General features: G+C 41.9%; 1 protein-coding gene across 2 annotated transcripts; it reads left to right on the plus strand.

The window, feature by feature from the left end:
* The first annotated feature begins 4,912 nt into the window (after positions 1-4,912).
* tbx1 (T-box transcription factor 1) lies at positions 4,913-14,271 on the plus strand. Of its 2 annotated transcripts, none has more exons than XM_026321729.1 (8): positions 4,913-5,096; positions 6,235-6,625; positions 8,863-8,964; positions 9,394-9,565; positions 10,469-10,624; positions 11,644-11,711; positions 12,292-12,392; positions 13,224-14,271. In XM_026321729.1, exons 1-8 carry the CDS (start codon positions 4,913-4,915, stop codon positions 13,604-13,606), a joined length of 1,557 nt encoding a protein of 518 aa, XP_026177514.1. In that variant the 3' UTR covers positions 13,607-14,271. The 2 variants fall into 2 exon arrangements, with proteins under 2 accessions (XP_026177514.1, XP_026177515.1); XM_026321730.1 differs by having other exon boundaries at positions 6,286-6,625; positions 13,224-13,606.
* The last annotated feature ends 2,643 nt before the right edge of the window (positions 14,272-16,914 follow it).

The following is a 16,914-nucleotide window of genomic DNA, read 5'->3' on the forward strand; positions in this document are numbered from 1 at the left end:
GGGTTTGTAGCTTTGCCTTGATATTTGTAATGTTGCTGTATCTGTTGACATTGATTATGGGATTACTGTACTGTGGCCGCTTTTACGCATGACTGAAGGCGTGGTGAAGGACGATCTAGATGTGCAAACACCTGTAACACAGTGTGTGCTCAAACTCCATCAGTATTTACCAACTACCCTGTTGCAAACGCGCGTCCGTGCACAGATAAACCCAGGTTTGCCCCGTAGTCATCGCGCAAATTTGCGCATATTAAATAGCTTATGCACCATTATTATACCGCTACTGTTTTCTTTCTTTTTCTTTCTTTCTTTCTTAATTTTACATTTATTCATAATGGCAACTGACCAAATATCCATCTATAGCCACTCAGTGACAGTGAAGTGAAATTACAAATAGAGAAAAATAAATAATGAATAATATTCATCACAGTGGTCAAATGTTTGGAAAGTTTTAATGAATACTCAAATAAACGTTGACGTGGACAGTTCGTGTCGGGAGAGGCAGTGGACACCCGGAGTAGTGAATAAAGACTTTCACAAATTTAGCAAACCGACCAAATTAAAGCCCTTCTGGTGCTGTGAGACAGCAAACTGACTGCACCTGCGCAGAAAAGAAAAACAGATTTCCATTTACCTAACACTTTAAGCGGGGAAATGGATTACATGATTCTGTCAAGTTGATTTTATCTTCGATTACTTGTCCGCTGACCAGTAGAATTATAATGGTTGTAAATATAGCGAATATGTTTCGTGCCTGTGACGACGAGGAGTAATAATATTTTTGCATTACTTCAAAGGCCTATAGGTCAAAACTACAGTTCATTATAAAAAGGTAGGTTATAGGATTTTTTCATTAGCTGCATCAATACACAATTAACTATACAATAAAACATAAATAAAAACTTAATTAAAGAAAACCTAATTATTCCTCGTTTGCTAATTTGCACTTATTCATTGCGGGTTTATACATTTTAAACCAATGGATTTAAGGACAGTCTTGTTACGGAGATTAATTTATATTATCTATTAAATAGGCTACATGTTTTTATTTTGTTTTTTGATTTTAAATTGATCACCGCCCGGAGGTCCTGTAGACATTCAGTCACCTTTTTGAATATTTTCTCCTCCATACCTGCATTTCTCCGTGCGTTTCCTAAAGCCCCGCGGAGAGAGGGGACAGCCCGGGCCCTCTGCTGTCAGCGGTCAACTGCTCACTTCCTCTCGTTCTTATTCAGGCATTTAGACTAATATTTACAGAGGATTGGGTTTTATACGAGGAGTGCGCCGCATCGGTCCCCACAGGTTCAGTCAAGCAACGTGAATGTGAAATTCATTGTTTTTTATGATCAGTGGAATCATTGGTGATTTATTATCTGTTAAATGAGCGCACAATTTTTTTTTTAACCAGGTGAAACTGTGGCACAGACAAGCTCGTTAAACTAAAGAATGGTGAAATAGACGTCTCCACAACACAAGCATAAACATATCAAAAGGGATTTTATATTATCTTATGGTGCGTCTGGGAGAAACACAGGAGCAGAAATAGAGCGAGAGGAAGAAGAAGAAAAAAGAAAGTGTGCACCCACAGGTCTTTCCAGATATACCGATGACCTAATCACATCTCTGACTAATAACACATAAATAGCAGCTGCTGAGGCTTGACGTTTTCGAGACCTGTGGCATTTAATAAGACACGGGCGGGAGTGTTTTGAATTTGAATTTGTCATATTATCACAACGAGACACACAGGCCTCTCGTGCACGAGGAGAAGCCTCCGATTCTCGTGTAAAGGACATCAGGAAAACAACTAACAACATGATTAAATGTGTGCTGTGTGAGGCTAAATGGTTGGAAAGATGTGACAAAAACCACTGTTACTGAGACAGAACTGCAGTCAAACTTATGGATTTGCTCTTTGCAATTTTGTTAGGAAAAGATATTTAAATACTTTTTGAAGTGCGTAAAAGCGCACGCCTTGACAGCGCGGATCTCCATCTTTGCTTCCTGTCCCCTGTCATCCTTGTATAGTATCCTGTCAGTAATCTTTATAGAGTCTCACTATGCGGTCTGAAAAACAAGAGCATATAAGGTAAGAATATAACGTGATCAATTACAAAACAAACTAAAATGATACGTGGTGAGGATGGGTCCTATTCTCCTATGTAAAATATTTATCCTAGAAATTAGAAAAGTGCGACAAATCAAACAGTTATTTCAAAAATAATTCAAACATCTAAAATGAATTATGAAGCCTGTTTTCAGACTTCACTCCATGTCAGCAGGGTCACAGCCAAATAGTTCTGCATAGACAATGTAAATAGGTAGGATTACAAGTGTTTTACTGGTATTAGTACCATTACCTGGGAATGACAGCCAAAATGCTGATTTTAATCACACGACGGCGCTTCAGCAGTAACTAAAGACAAACTTAATCATCTGATCACTAAATCCGATGCTGTTTCCCTCTATGTGGACTACATGAAGGCCTACAATTTTATAACTTCAAACTAGGAGTACACATTCCCAATTTAAATAATAAATACGTCGCCGTTACATTTTCAATGAAAAACAAACAATAACACACAGTTATTGGGCTACACTGACAGAGATCACATACAGACATGTCCCCGCTGTGAACAGAGACAGGGTAGTTGTTGTCCAGGTCTGTATCCTCTAATCACCGAGGACTGTCCACATACTTCGCTCACTTTGTCTAGTTGTCGTCAGGCTCGGATCTTATGTGCTGAAGTCTTCAGCTCTATGAGAATATCAAAGATATGGAGCCTATATTCGACCTGCTTTTTTACACTTTACAGAAATGTTCACTTTGGCTTCATTAACAGGCTACAAAGTTTCCTGCATAATGCATCATTTATTCACTACCACGTAATTAAATCAGTCTTATTGATATACAGGTATAAAATTTATATTGTACACAATCAATACTTTTTATATTTATGTTTTTGATTCTGCTCTGATTGTTCCTTTGCTTCAATCTGAAAGTTTAGCAATAAATAGCACCTGGATTTTCTACAGGACGTTTTTTCGTCACAGAAATTAAATGTAGCTTGCTGATAAACATTTTTTCCAACTAAAATTCACCTAAAAGTCGATAATTTATAAGGGCAGTGTTGAATGCTTCCCTGTGTTCTGGCCACTGCTGAGACCTGCGAGCAAATTCCTACACAGTCTCTTCCCATTTTGATCTGCTCCTGTACTTTGTCTGTTATCACTTGAATATTTACAAAGGAGGCCTCCAACTTGGCAGTGATGAAGTGAATTGGTATCGACGGCATCATATCTGATAAAAAGTGGTCGTGGTACTTTGGCAGAAACACGTCCTCTTCGTTTACACTGCACCATGCGTAATTTGTTTTATAAAGTAATCATAACGTCACAGACGCCATCTATCTATCTATCTATCTATCTATCTATCTATCTATCTATCTATCTATCTATCTATCTATCTATCTATCTATCTATCTATCTATCTATCTATCGTAAATATTTACCTTAAACAACATATTGCTGTAGTTTATTTATGCTCACTGCCTTCAAAAGAGGCATCCAAAACAAATAGAGATAATCCTCTAAAGCTCTATCCCATTAGAACCCTGCTGCTGCCTTCACACTTGATTCAGTGACTCCAGTGTAAATTACACTTCTATTCGGTCGCTATCGCAGCAGCTCCAACAAACCACGTCGCCGGTTGCTGCACTTTAAAGCTGAACTTGATAAGCTGACAACCAACCAGGCAATGGAGGCCCAAGGCGTAGAGGTCAAGTCCAGCCTCGGCCTGGAGTGCGACGTGTGTTTATCCTCCCTGTTTACTGAGTGCACGGATGGCATTTTGCTGGGCAGAAATCTCTGTATGTTTTTCTGTATGGAGCAAAATGTACAGGAGGTAAAGCGGCCTCGGAAATCCAAGAAACGTCTGCGCGAAATTGCTGAATTTGACAGTAAAATACATTAGAAAAGTGCACAAGGATGGATGGTTGCATAACCAGATATACCATCTCTTAATGGAGACAGCTTAACCTGCGTCGAAAATGTGTGATCTAGTAAAAGATCAAGTAAAATGTCTGTCAACTCCCACTTATTTCTGTCTTAATATCTCATATCAGTGTTTTCTATTTCTCCTCAAATTAAAGGCAACATTTCAAACATCTGAAAAATGTGTAAACAATCTGAATTAACTGACTGAATAGTCCTGTGTGTTCTTACGACTTTGCTGAGGAAAAACTAACTTTTCACATGTGCTGTCGCGTAATTGATAATAAATGTTGATATTTTTGCAGTGCAGCCTCTGATGCCCCAGACAAACTCGGTGCAGGAGCAACACTGTCTGGGTAGCTCGAACATGCAAACGCATATATAGCCCTGTAATTTACTGGAAAAGTGAGGAACTTTGAAGCCGGACATTGCAGTGACGTTGGAGTTGAATTCAAATGACTGTCAAGGTCTTATTGAAATAAAACATCCAGTGCAAAGCGCAGACTCTTTTTTCCTAGTGGTGCAGGGGGAGGCGGATCTCGCTCACTTTTGACATTCTCGTAGCAGTAGTAGCTTCTCCTCAAGGCAGGACTCAGATGACACCACCCCGCCACCGACCGGAGGAGAAACAAGGGAAGCGCTCACTCTCTTGTTGCGGATGAACTATGTTTTGACACCAGGACGTGTTTAGACTTTAATCAAACGAATCTGAGCACCGGAGAGCTTTTTGCGTCTTCACAATAGCCGTGGGAATACAATCTACCCCAGACTCTCTCCCCCATCGAGTCCCGGTGGCGGAATGTAAAAATCCCATTTGGCGTATGTTCCTCTCTATTGTGCGCAACCTTCTCCTGCTTTCTGCGCGGTTGGAAAGCAGAGGAGGAGGAGGGACGTCTTTTTCCGACTCGATCCCTTGCCTATGGACGACGGCGGTCCCCTCTCACCAAAGGCAAATGCTTTCAGTATTGCCTCTCTGATTTCGGCTGCAGAGCAAGCAGGAAACGCACCGTTTGACAAACAGAGCACCGGCCTGAACAAGCCAGACCTGCGCAACCACAGTTCCTTTAAAATGCACTACAGCACTGTCACCCGGGAAATGGAAGGTAAAAGTGTTTGTTGATGCCCGTAGAGCTCCTGTAGCATGTACACCGGTCACCCGAAAATACCCAGCACCCATTTATCTGCTCGGTTGATCGGCATATTCAACATGCACAACAGAGCGCAATGCGCAAAACCACGCACGGACCCGTCGTTTTGAATGCATGAATGAAATTATTGTACAATTCAGTTCTGGCATAGTTGGTCCTCTGTGAAAATTCATGCCGTAAGGGAGAAGACGTGCATACAAAGCAACGGAAAAAGTGGGAAAAGTTTCCTATTTCAAAACCCCAAAGTGCTACACACAGAGTCAACTTTAATTCGTGGACACATTCTTTGAAAATGAAGCCAAGAGGAGGAGGGTTTACACGGGTACCCTGTGCATAATGGTAAAAACAGACCATAATAAGCATATCCAGCCAGAAGGGGGGTGTGTGTTCCCAATAACAAGAAAGGAACAGTCACCTGCTGCCTGTTTGTTTGTTTGTTCATGCAAATCAGTGGGTATTTACCTTGAAAAGCCTTCACACTCCACTCTGCCGGTCAGATCCTCTATTGTTTGTTAAAGGGGGTAACGTGGGCGATACCCCCAGTTAAATGGGTGCCGGAAAGCCCATTAAAAAGGGGCGCACTTCTATGTCAATCAGTCTCGTCCCAAGGCGAGGAAAAGGCACATTACCTGCAGTTCCTTATCTAAATAGAAATAAGAACCGGTTTTATCGCAAAGGGGAGGCCCTATGCGTCAGATAAGAGAGGAGACGGGGTTGCAGTGTAACACACAGCAGCAGCAGCGCACAACAGAGCCGCTCAGAGCGCAATCGATCCAAAGCAAAGTCTCATTCACACGCACTCGAAGCTCGTTTCTGCCAGTAGTTCAGAGATTCTCCGTGACTGTTTTTGGAAAGATTTCGGCACTACACGGACGTGTGTTATTTTAGATCAGGCCGAGTGTAGTATGCAGGCAGTGGATGCAACCTCTGGGATTCACGAGAAGCCGAGACGGAAACTTTTAAAAGCGAAAGGCGTGCATTTGTGCCTGACATCTTCATTTGGAGATCACTGAATTCTGCTTCTGTTTTTACTGATTGTGTTTTAACGGTGCAAGGCTTATTTAGTAAATCCAGTTTTTTGGGATGATTTCAGCCATATCCAGTCCGTGGCTGACGCAGCTGTCCCATTTTTGCGATGTTGCAGCCTTCACGACGAGCAGCCTGAGCAGTCTCAACACGTCGGGGGGCTACCACCTTTCTCCGTCCCCCGGGGACCCCTACAGCCAACATGAGTCCCACTTTGAGCCTTGCCCGGCCGCACAGCACAACTACAACTACCCGGGGTCTAACCCGGGCCAGGCCCCGCCGAGCGACAGTGGGACTCCCAACTGCTCCTCGTCGTCCTCCAACTCCACACCGAACAGCAAAACTATCGTGAAGAAGAATCCCAAAGTGGCCAACATTAACGTCCAGTTGGAGATGAAAGCTTTATGGGACGAATTTAATCAGCTGGGCACAGAAATGATCGTCACCAAGGCTGGCAGGTGAGCACAGACTGCACACACACACCGGGCGCTGTTAAATTACTTTTCTCCAGCTAAACCTCAAGCACATTTGGATAGAGCGAACAAATAATACAGGATAGGCTAAATTACGTTTTACTCTAACAGATTATATTAGGCAGCTATGTAGGAAATTCAGTGGGTCCCACGTTTTTATTTTTTCATTTTAAACAGTTTGAACATTTATGGTGAAGACGCAAATCAGATATGAAGGATATATTTCGATTTAGTTCGTTTAGAAATATAAACACTAACAAATCCAATTCGGACAAAGGTTTTTCATTTTTTATACATTTCTTTCTTCTTCTGGAGTTCATTATGAAACAACTGTTTTCACTATTTGACTGCGTGGTGTCTCAGTTCATCATAACATTTATCGGATACGAGAAAACAGTGTCTTGTTGCCTGCACATTAAGGTTTGAAGTGCCGGGTGAAAGAAATAAATGAAAGCGGACATGATCGCTGTGTGGGCCCGGTTGGCTTTTTGTCTGAAGCTGTGCAATGAGCGGTTCAGGCCTGAGACTTGCATGTGGTTGTGTGTCAGCTGTAAACACCATGCTGGTCTGATCCTGATGCGTGTCATCGATCCAACAAAGCTATCTGTGGCTCTCGGCTGGTTTTCTTCAGTGTCAGCCTGAATCTGAGGCACCGCGACATTAGGCTGCTGCTGTTTCAGATGTTTTATATGAGTGTTTAACTCCCACACAAGCTCGTTACAGTGTCACACTGCTGTTTTTAATCGAGCCTCGACACGTGTTCACCTTTCTTTTTTAATGTGTCCTCATTATTAGAGTGTCTGCGTCTCTTTCTTTCCTCGTCAGCCTCACTAAAACATTTTTGCGTACACTGAACAAATACACAACAAGTTAGTAGGATTTGATTGGGGTTATTAAAATAAATATGGCAGGCCTAATTTTAAAAAAAGATCTGATATCTCGAGTTTAGTTTTCCAAAATTAAAGATAAATCAGAGAGGCATTTTTATTGCAGACTGTGTAGGCCCACTTTATTTTAGCTGTGTTTGTATCCGTACGCAGGGCAAAATTCTTACCAGCACTGACCTCTGACCCCTAAAATCTTTCACTAATATTCAGTATAGCATTGTTTTCAACCGGTAAACACCAAATATGGCACTTACACGCGTCAGAGTGATTTCTGTATTATAATAATATAAAGAGGCAGGAGATAATAGACTTAATCCTGAAAGTGAGGGTTGAGTTTCCGCGCTCGGCGCTGCCTGACAGGAGAAAGGAGATCCGCAGCAGAGCACTTCAAAAGCTCCTTCAGCCTCACCTAGCCACAACACTGACGTTAATTGAGCGTTGATTTTAGGATCCCTTTCACTGACTCGGCGGATTACTCAACTTTCAGCTGATGTTCTTGGGGGATACCGGCCCTACACAGTAACTTAACCTAGTTAGGAGAAGGGGGGAAAAACAAATGTTTGTGTGCATGAGCGCTGACCGAGCCGCCGACGATACTTAAAGCCAAACACCCCAAAAAAAAAAAAACAAAACAAAACAAAAAAAAAAAAGATTCAGTGTAAATTTCTGGGGACAAAGCAGAGAAATGTCGAGAAAATATTAGTAGCATGCTCTAAATGTTCCCTGTTCTTTTTTTTTTTTTATTTTAAGCTATATAATTCTGGATATTTATCGCTAACGCTAAAAAGAGTACCTGTCCTACAAAAACACCACCCATCTGCGTCTGTGTGTTTCCACTACATGTGCTCAGGCCCTGTGGTGTCTGCAATCCATCAAATCCAGCAGAAGTTAAAGCGTCGTGCAAAAGATTTTTTTAGTTTTTTTTAAGTAGTGCTAAAAGACAACAAACCGAAAGCTCTAGGCTATTCAGATGAGGGAGTGTTTTATCTGGTCACGCACAGACTAAATCACGTCATTTTCTGAAGGTTGCGTCCTCCTCTACAGTTCAGACCAAATCCAGCTCTGTTGGCCTGGAGCTGAATTTCCTCTGCAAAGTGCAACCATGCCGGATTTTTAAAAATACTCTGGCAAAACCATTTTTGGCACCTGTGACGAATTCCTAATAACAAATAAATAACAGTGTACAGCACCGTCCACACACAGATGATTCGGTTTTAAAAAGCAGCGTAGGCCTATAAAAACAAAATATGCACTCAAGCAAACAGCAGCACCAACCATTTCAGTCAGACCCCAAAAGTCGTCCCATAATCTTTGATTTTTTTTTTTCTTTGCCAGGAGAATGTTTCCAACTTTCCAAGTGAAAATATTTGGGATGGATCCCATGGCCGACTATATGCTCCTGATGGACTTCCTGCCTGTAGACGACAAACGTTACAGGTAACTGTCCTCAGACAAATGAAATGCGCTTCTGTCACCAGAGAGCCGTAAAATATTGCACTGGATCAGAGGGTTTATGCTGAGGTGCACCATTAATCTGAAAGCAATTAAATACTACACTACAATATAAATTAAAGAATGAATAATTAAATGAAAGTGTTACTACAGCCTATACTCAAATTATTACATTTATACCACATTTAACCGATCCGTGTATCTGAAATATGCCACCATGAGCCTATATGAGCCTATATGAGCCTATATGAGCCTATATGAGCCTATATGCTTAGAAATAAATTACATTTTCCCCAGTTCAGTTGTTTCTATAGCCGTAGTGTCTACACATCAACACATGCACGGATGTTTAATTCACATTGCATAATGTTGGACAATCAGAGCCTCGTGTCTTAACTTTCTGCGGTCTTTCAGGTATGCTTTCCACAGCTCGTCGTGGTTGGTGGCGGGTAAGGCTGACCCCGCCACACCGGGCAGGGTACACTACCACCCGGACTCTCCGGCCAAAGGCGCCCAGTGGATGAAGCAGATCGTCTCTTTCGATAAGCTCAAACTCACTAACAACCTGCTGGATGACAACGGACATGTAAGTGCGCGACTGGTCATAAACGCACGCACAACAAAACCTTAATGTGACCACAAAACACACAGTGTGAGCTCCACACAACAGCGAGCAGCAAATGTGGGCTACAAAAGACGACAAAATCACAATGTAAACATTTAGCATTTAGTTTCGTCACCACACTCCAAGGGGTTAAAAAAAATATAGAGACAACCAGACCGTCTCAGATGATTATTACCGTTAAAGGGGAGGCTGAACATTTTATTCTTCCGTGGACTGATTGATCCGAGTGTTTTAACAGTAATAATCCTTGATATTTTGACTAATAGTCATCTATCAGGCTTTACTCCAAAAGCAGTGGAACATTTCACCGCTGGAAATTATTTTAGTCTTTCCCATTTGATCATCAGCGCCTTTCTGTGTAAGGGCAATAGCTGCGAAATGAGAAAAGGAGCAAAGGAGGCCTTCTCGAGATTTGGGCAAATATTTTATCAAACACTGAAAATGTTCTGACATGCCCGGGATTCCTGGAAAATCAGGATACGCAGTGTCCACCGTGGGCCCCAAACGATCAGTTAACATCACTGCTTGGTGTTTCTAAATATCAAGCGCTAAATAAACAAATCAATAAAAGTATAGGCTTTTAATTCAGAAATGTGTGGAAGTGGAGTTGTTCTATTTAACTAAATAAACGTCATGATTACAAATGTGCCGACCCCCACTTGTTTTTCATATGTACTTGGCTAAATAAGATCATTTTAACAGACACTTCCTCGTTTGGCCTTTACGAGACTTTAGTGTGTGTTTTTGATCTACTACTAACTATAAAACAACTCGATTAGCTGAGTTTAAGCCTACAGCCCTTTAGTACAGTGTTTTTTCATTATAATTCTTTATGAGTGCTGACGCCTCCCGTGTCTTTCACAGATCATACTGAACTCGATGCACCGATACCAGCCCAGGTTTCACGTGGTTTATGTGGACCCACGCAAGGACAGCGAGAAATATGCAGAGGAGAATTACAAAACCTTTGTTTTTGAGGAAACCCGCTTCACGGCGGTGACGGCGTACCAGAACCACCGGGTGAGCAGCTTTTTCCAAACTTGTGTCAAACCAACAGTGAAAACACACATTTGCTCATCAGTGAAATGCCCATATATAAATAAGCCATTTTATTTGAACATTTGGGCAATAAGGTGATATATGACAGGCTAAACGGCTAATGATTTTGAGACATTGTAAAAGAAAGCAGCCTGTCGTCTATCTGTGATAACATTTTCCACCCACATGAACGTAGCTCAGCTGCTTCCATGGCGCGCTTTCGTGCGTAAATGTTGACTGCGCTCTTCTGCGTCCTCCCTGCTTTTTTTTTCTAGCAGCCTTTGCGCCCGTGTGGATTTACAAACCCATTCATCGGGTTTTCACCGCGAACTCCTAATGTGTGAATAATTAACATAATCTCCTTTCTTATCACACGTTTACAAACTGGCCTAATGGTGAAATAGTGTGAGATCCTGTGACTATAGGAAATGAACTGTATTATTTCTATAGGCGTGCTTGAAGCGTTGTTACAGTGGACCATTTTACTGCCTTTATAATGTGACGACAAATGATTCAGATAAGCAGATCTGAAGTCGATGTGCAGGTGATAATGCTTGTTTTTTTGTAAAGTGCCCTCAGGTGGCTGTATTGTGATTTGGTGCTATACAAATAAATCGAATTAAATTGATAATGAGAAACTGTGAATTATTTATGACGTGGATTGCTCTGTGCCGGTCTCAGACGCTTTACAGCTGTAAATGTTAAAAGCAAGTACAGAAATAAACTGTCTAACAACATAAGCTCTTTACTAACTGGGAGTTTTTAAACATTCACTTTGCGTTTTGAAAAACCCTGAATTAACATGATGTAAACTTGAACAACACACAACCACTTAATTCAATATAATTACACCACCGATGTGTTCCAGTGGGATTTTTAGATATTCCAACAAAAAAAAATAAAATCACTGTTCTTTCTAATAAAAAAATCAATGCAGTGACTACTGACGCTGTATGTCAATGATCTTATTAAATGTTGATTTCATGTGCTCTGGATTTCAGATCACACAGCTGAAGATAGCCAGTAATCCCTTTGCAAAGGGCTTCAGGGACTGTGACCCAGAGGACTGGTGAGTGTTTACACTCAAGTAACACAGTCTTATTGATATGTTTCCACATGATGTGAAGATGTACAACAGAGCGGATTGGTCAAAATAGACGTGCAAAATAGTTTTGGTATTTGTGTAATCTCACTCAGGTGCCAGATGAGTGCCATGAAACTTAGAAATCACTGGATATTGTTTGAAAGTCAATTGGCTGTGCTTTTCTGTCACTACTCTTGTAATTGTAACACAGGAGTAAACCCCACCCATCTGGTACACTGAGGCAGCCGAAGCCTATGGAGAGACTTTGCTCAAATGCTGTTCATCCAGCTCTGCAAATGACTTTTTCTTGTTTCCTTAAAGCATTTACGCTGAGGTTCATGAGAATATATGGTAAATTTATAGAACAGGACAATCTGAATCATGTGATAGGTTGCTTCATATTTTTGTCACTGTGAAGTGGAGCTTGGCAATGTGTAAATGCTCATTACATGCATCAGTGTAAACGCTTAAAATGTGCATTTATCATTTTAATACATTATAAATAAATTGTGCCCTGGACATTCATTGAATGAGCATGTAACTGAATCCACTCTCCCTGCTCCAGGCCCAGGAATCACAGGCCAGGCTCTCTGCCAATAATGAGTGCCTTTGCCAGAACAAGAAACCCAATGTCATCTCCCCCTCAGCAGAACGGCACAGAGAAAGGTCTGCAGCTCGCTCTTTGTTTCCTTTCAAAACCCATGCCTGTTATCAAACATGAAACACAGTCACGTTAAGTTACTGAGACTTTAGAAAAAAAGTCTTTCAACAGTTGGCATATTCCACATTTCCTTTACTTTCTTGTACTGTAGTGCATTCTCATTTCAGGCTATCACTGGCTTTTAATTAAAAATCCAATATCCATCAGTCAGTGTCACCCACCCACTGCTAATATAAAAGACATTCTTATGCAGCTGACCACAGCTTCTTAATACAGTAAAATCTGCAATTGAAAATAACATTTTCTCAACACAGATTTTGTTCAATAATAAAATTAAAAATATTTATTCAATTGAAAGCTCCACTTTGACTCTGACAGGCTTTTGATCTATTGAAAAGAATGTTTGAAATAGGTTTTTTTTCTAATGCAACATTTTTAGTAAAATATTTAACTTTTGCATAAAAAAAGTTTTAACAATAAGAAATAATTACTATTTACATTTTAACGGGTTTAAGTACAGTTTTTTCTGTATAGTGACCTAGGTAGATTTCAGCCTCTTAATAATGCTAAAAATACTGTTCATGTGTGTGTAGAATGAGATTTTCTTATATGTAAGGGCACATTGCAAGCTGTTATTGGCTTCAACCCTCCCCCCAACCCAAACCCCCCAAAAAAAGACTGGTATCAGCCCTAGCATTTGAAAACCTATATGTCTCATAGCCTACTGTAGTCTGGGCAGCCGAAACTAACTTTTCAGAAAAAGTTAGACAGCCTACTGATACAAAGCATTCACATGCTGGCTCTCTCTGACTATCCTCATGCTTTTTCCTCCACAGATGACAATCGGCGGGAATATGAACGAGACCCCAGTGGCACACCCATACACGCTGACCCTGCTCACCAGCTGATGTCCCGGGTCCTCAGCCCCGCCCTGCCTGTCCCAGGAGGCCTCCATGCTGTCCCACTCACAAGTGGCCGACCCAGTCCTCCCCACGACCTTCGGCCAGACCCCCACCCTCTACCCCCGGACACCCTGCACCACCACCCTTACAAGTACCCCACCACCTATGAACACTACCTGGGGGCCAAGACCAGGCCATCACCCTACCCTTTACCCAGTATCAGAGGACATACGTATCATCACCACATGAACCCAGCTACAGCTAACATGTACTCAGCCACCAGTGGCCCCTCTAACTATGACTATGGGCCCAGATAATGACTGCTGTCCACCAGGGCTAATCGCAGCACTGTGGGAATGGAAACAGGCAGGAAAGGCAACATGCTCCTGCCGATGGCTTACAAATCCTGCAAAGTGCATTCACAGACTGAAACTCTTTTCTGCTGGATAATCCCTGCCATATTTATTTAAAGGAAATGCATTTTTGTGGGAAGCATTGGCACCTGTTCTGAGCCCTTGGAGAGGTCTGCTTTGACCTTTGAACCTAAATGGCAAGAGCTCTATATCAGGGCACCTTTTACCTGAGCAGTGCAGACAGTGAGCCAGCAAAGAGAGGAGACAGGAGGGGCCTCTCCTTAACACGGACATTACCTTTGATCAAAGACTGGAATTCAATTCTTTTTTTTTTTTGTGTTGGATGCACTTTTTGATTTGCCTTGTTTTTATTGCTTTCAAAAAAGCCATATGTTATATAGTTCATCAACCTTCTAGGTAGTTGAGATGTTTGCATGTTGAGCTCATCAGAGAGGGTGTAGAAACACATCGAAATGTTTTTGTTTGAAAAAAAAAAAATTACAAGATTTGATTTTGAAACATTCTCAACATTTTGAGCCGCTCTGAGAAGCTTGTACCATGGCACTGACCTGCAGCAATTCAAAGTTAATAAATGAAGCAGAATGACTGTTCTGTATCTGTAAAATAAACATTAAATTCTTGTAATTTGTAAAATAGAGTTCCTCGTGCCAGTCTTCCATTCAAATTCCCTCCTGCTGCTGCATTGCTGAAGGGGGAGGGTTCAAAAAAAACAAAAGCTTACCTCACTATTAGCATTGTTCAGGCTTCCCTGTGCGGATTTGCCCTGTTGAAATAGGTTGAGATGTCCGCTGCTCCTGCAATCATCTGGAGTCAGGACTTGGAAGCTGTCTAAACATCAGACTGCACTGTAGTTCAAATGTTGAAATCTGCACCTGGTATTATGACAAAAGCATATACATGCATAAATGAGTCACCGACCATATGAAGTACTACACACATTTCCTTCTCAACGAGACTAGGAGCTACGGTCACATTAAAGTTCACTTAGAGTCCTCTATTGATTAATGATCAAAGAGGTCATTTGAACATTGTTATAATTGTGAAAGGCCTTTAAACATTTTTCATTGAGAAAAAAATCTGGATGAACAATTCAAAACCATAATAGTAACTTTTAATAAATTACATAAATTATTAGAGATTTATTGGGCATTTAAGAATTTATTATAGACCACAGTACTGTGCAAATCATTTAGTAAAACAATGACTTAATTCATGTAAATCTATCATCTTGTGTTTGCAAGCACGAACTATACAGAAAGTAATAAAAAAAAAGTAATCACAAACGTTAAATTCCCACTCTCCCCTAAAGGATACCATTGCTGAAATTTAATGGGACAGTGAGGTGATATTTGAAGTGTTTCACCTTCCTTATCTGTGCAGCCATTCCAGCTCCTATTTGAAGTCCTATGAGGAATGCTTTGTTGTCAAGGTTAATCTCGTTGGGGGAAAAAGTCTGCTTTGGGATTTTGGCCTGTCACGTTACAGAAGGAAGCAGCCTAATGATTTATTTCAATAATGTATATTTGTTTCTCTCCTTGAACCCAGTGGCCCCACAGCGGAGAGCAGGGAAAAGGATACCCGAGGGCGTTTGACCTCTGACTGTTTAATGGCTCGTAAAGGTGTCAGAGGTTAAATAATGTTTCCACTCATTTAAACACAGACTAATTGGTTGTATGGTTTTTTTGTTACCTTTGGCTAGTACAATGTAACTTTATTGTGAAGCCAATATGGACAATGACCTTTTTTTAAGGCTAGCCTGTAGGTCTATGCTGCCTACTTGGCCATTTGAAAAAAGCTGATATTTTAACATAAAGTCACAAGTTCATTCAGTTTAAATTCAGTGACGTTTTTGTCCTCAAATGATTTGATTTAAACTCAGGCCTTGTTTTGAAGCTTAGACATTGTGGCATTGCTATGCTATATTTCCTGCTCCTGTATCCTGCTCCTGTATCCAGCTCCTGTATCCAGCTCCTGTATCCTGCCTCTCTATCCTGCTCCTGTATCCAGCTCCTGTATCCAGCTCCTCTATCTTGCTCCTCTATCCTGCTTCTGTATCCAGCTCCTGTATCCTGCCTCTCTATCCTGCTTCTGTATCCAGCTCCTCTATCTTGCTCCTCTATCCTGCTCCTGTATCCAGCTCCTCTATCTTGCTCCTGTATCCAGCTCCTCTATCCTGCTTCTGTATCCAGCTCCTCTATCTTGCTCCTCTATCCTGCTCCTGTATCCAGCTCCTCTATCTTGCTCCTCTATCCTGCTCCTGTATCCAGCTCCTCTATCTTGCTCCTCTATCCTGCTCCTGTATCCAGCTCCTCTATCTTGCTCCTCTATCCTGCTCCTGTATCCAGCTCCTCTATCTTGCTCCTGTATCCAGCTCCTCTATCCTGCTCCTGTATCCAGCTCCTCTATCTTGCTCCTCTATCCTGCTCCTGTATCCAGCTCCTCTATCCTGCTTCTGTATCCAGCTCCTCTATCTTGCTCCTCTATCCTGCTCCTGTATCCAGCTCCTCTATCTTGCTCCTGTATCCAGCTCCTCTATCTTGCTCCTGTATCCAGCTCCTCTATCCTGCTCCTGTATCCAGCTCCTCTATCTTGCTCCTCTATCCTGCTCCTCTATCCTGCTCCTCTATCCTGCTCCTCTATCTTGCTCCTCTATCCTGCTCCTCTATCTTGCTCCTCTATCCTGCTCCTGTATCCAGCTCCTCTATCTTGCTCCTCTATCCTGCTCCTCTATCTTGCTCCTCTATCCTGCTCCTCTATCCTGCTCCTCTATCTTGCTCCTCTATCCTGCTCCTGTATCCTGCTCCTCTATCTTGCTCCTCTATCCTGCTCCTCTATCCTGCTCCTGTATCCAGCTCCTCTATCTTGCTCCTCTATCCTGCTCCTCTATCCTGCTCCTCTATCCTGCTCCTCTATCCTGCTCCTGTATCCTGTTCCTGTATCCTGCTCCTGTAGCCTGCTCCTCCATCCAGTTCCTGTGTCCTGCTCCTCTATCCAGCTCCTGTAGCTGGTCCTACTGCTGTGCAGTGACGTGGGCGAGCACGTGCTGATAATCAGCTGCTCTGACACTGGGAAGCAGCGTGAGAAGAGAGTGCGTTAAGCCCGCACCCCGGGGCTCCTTCTGGGCAGGGTGAGGCCAACCAGCTAAAGGGTCAAATGATATTAGGTGGAACTGTATTTTGTTTAACTAGTGAAAATAAGAGTAACTATACCCCGTGTCCATGACAACAAGGAAAGTCCTACCAGGCAGTTAT

The sequence above is a fragment of the Mastacembelus armatus genome, chromosome 9 (assembly GCF_900324485.2).
Source record: "Mastacembelus armatus chromosome 9, fMasArm1.2, whole genome shotgun sequence".
In the NCBI taxonomy this organism is placed as follows: Eukaryota; Metazoa; Chordata; class Actinopteri; order Synbranchiformes; family Mastacembelidae; genus Mastacembelus; species Mastacembelus armatus.

Bases quoted from the DNA above. Each gene is read 5' to 3' on its own strand.
- tbx1 (XM_026321729.1), top strand. From the start codon at position 4,913: ATGGACGACGGCGGTCCCCTCTCACCAAAGGCAAATGCTTTCAGTATT. The intron at 5,097-6,234 runs GTAAAAGTGTTT...GGATGATTTCAG, and splicing joins TGTCACCCGGGAAATGGAAG to CCATATCCAGTCCGTGGCTG. The intron at 12,393-13,223 runs GTCTGCAGCTCG...TTTCCTCCACAG, and splicing joins GCAGAACGGCACAGAGAAAG to ATGACAATCGGCGGGAATAT.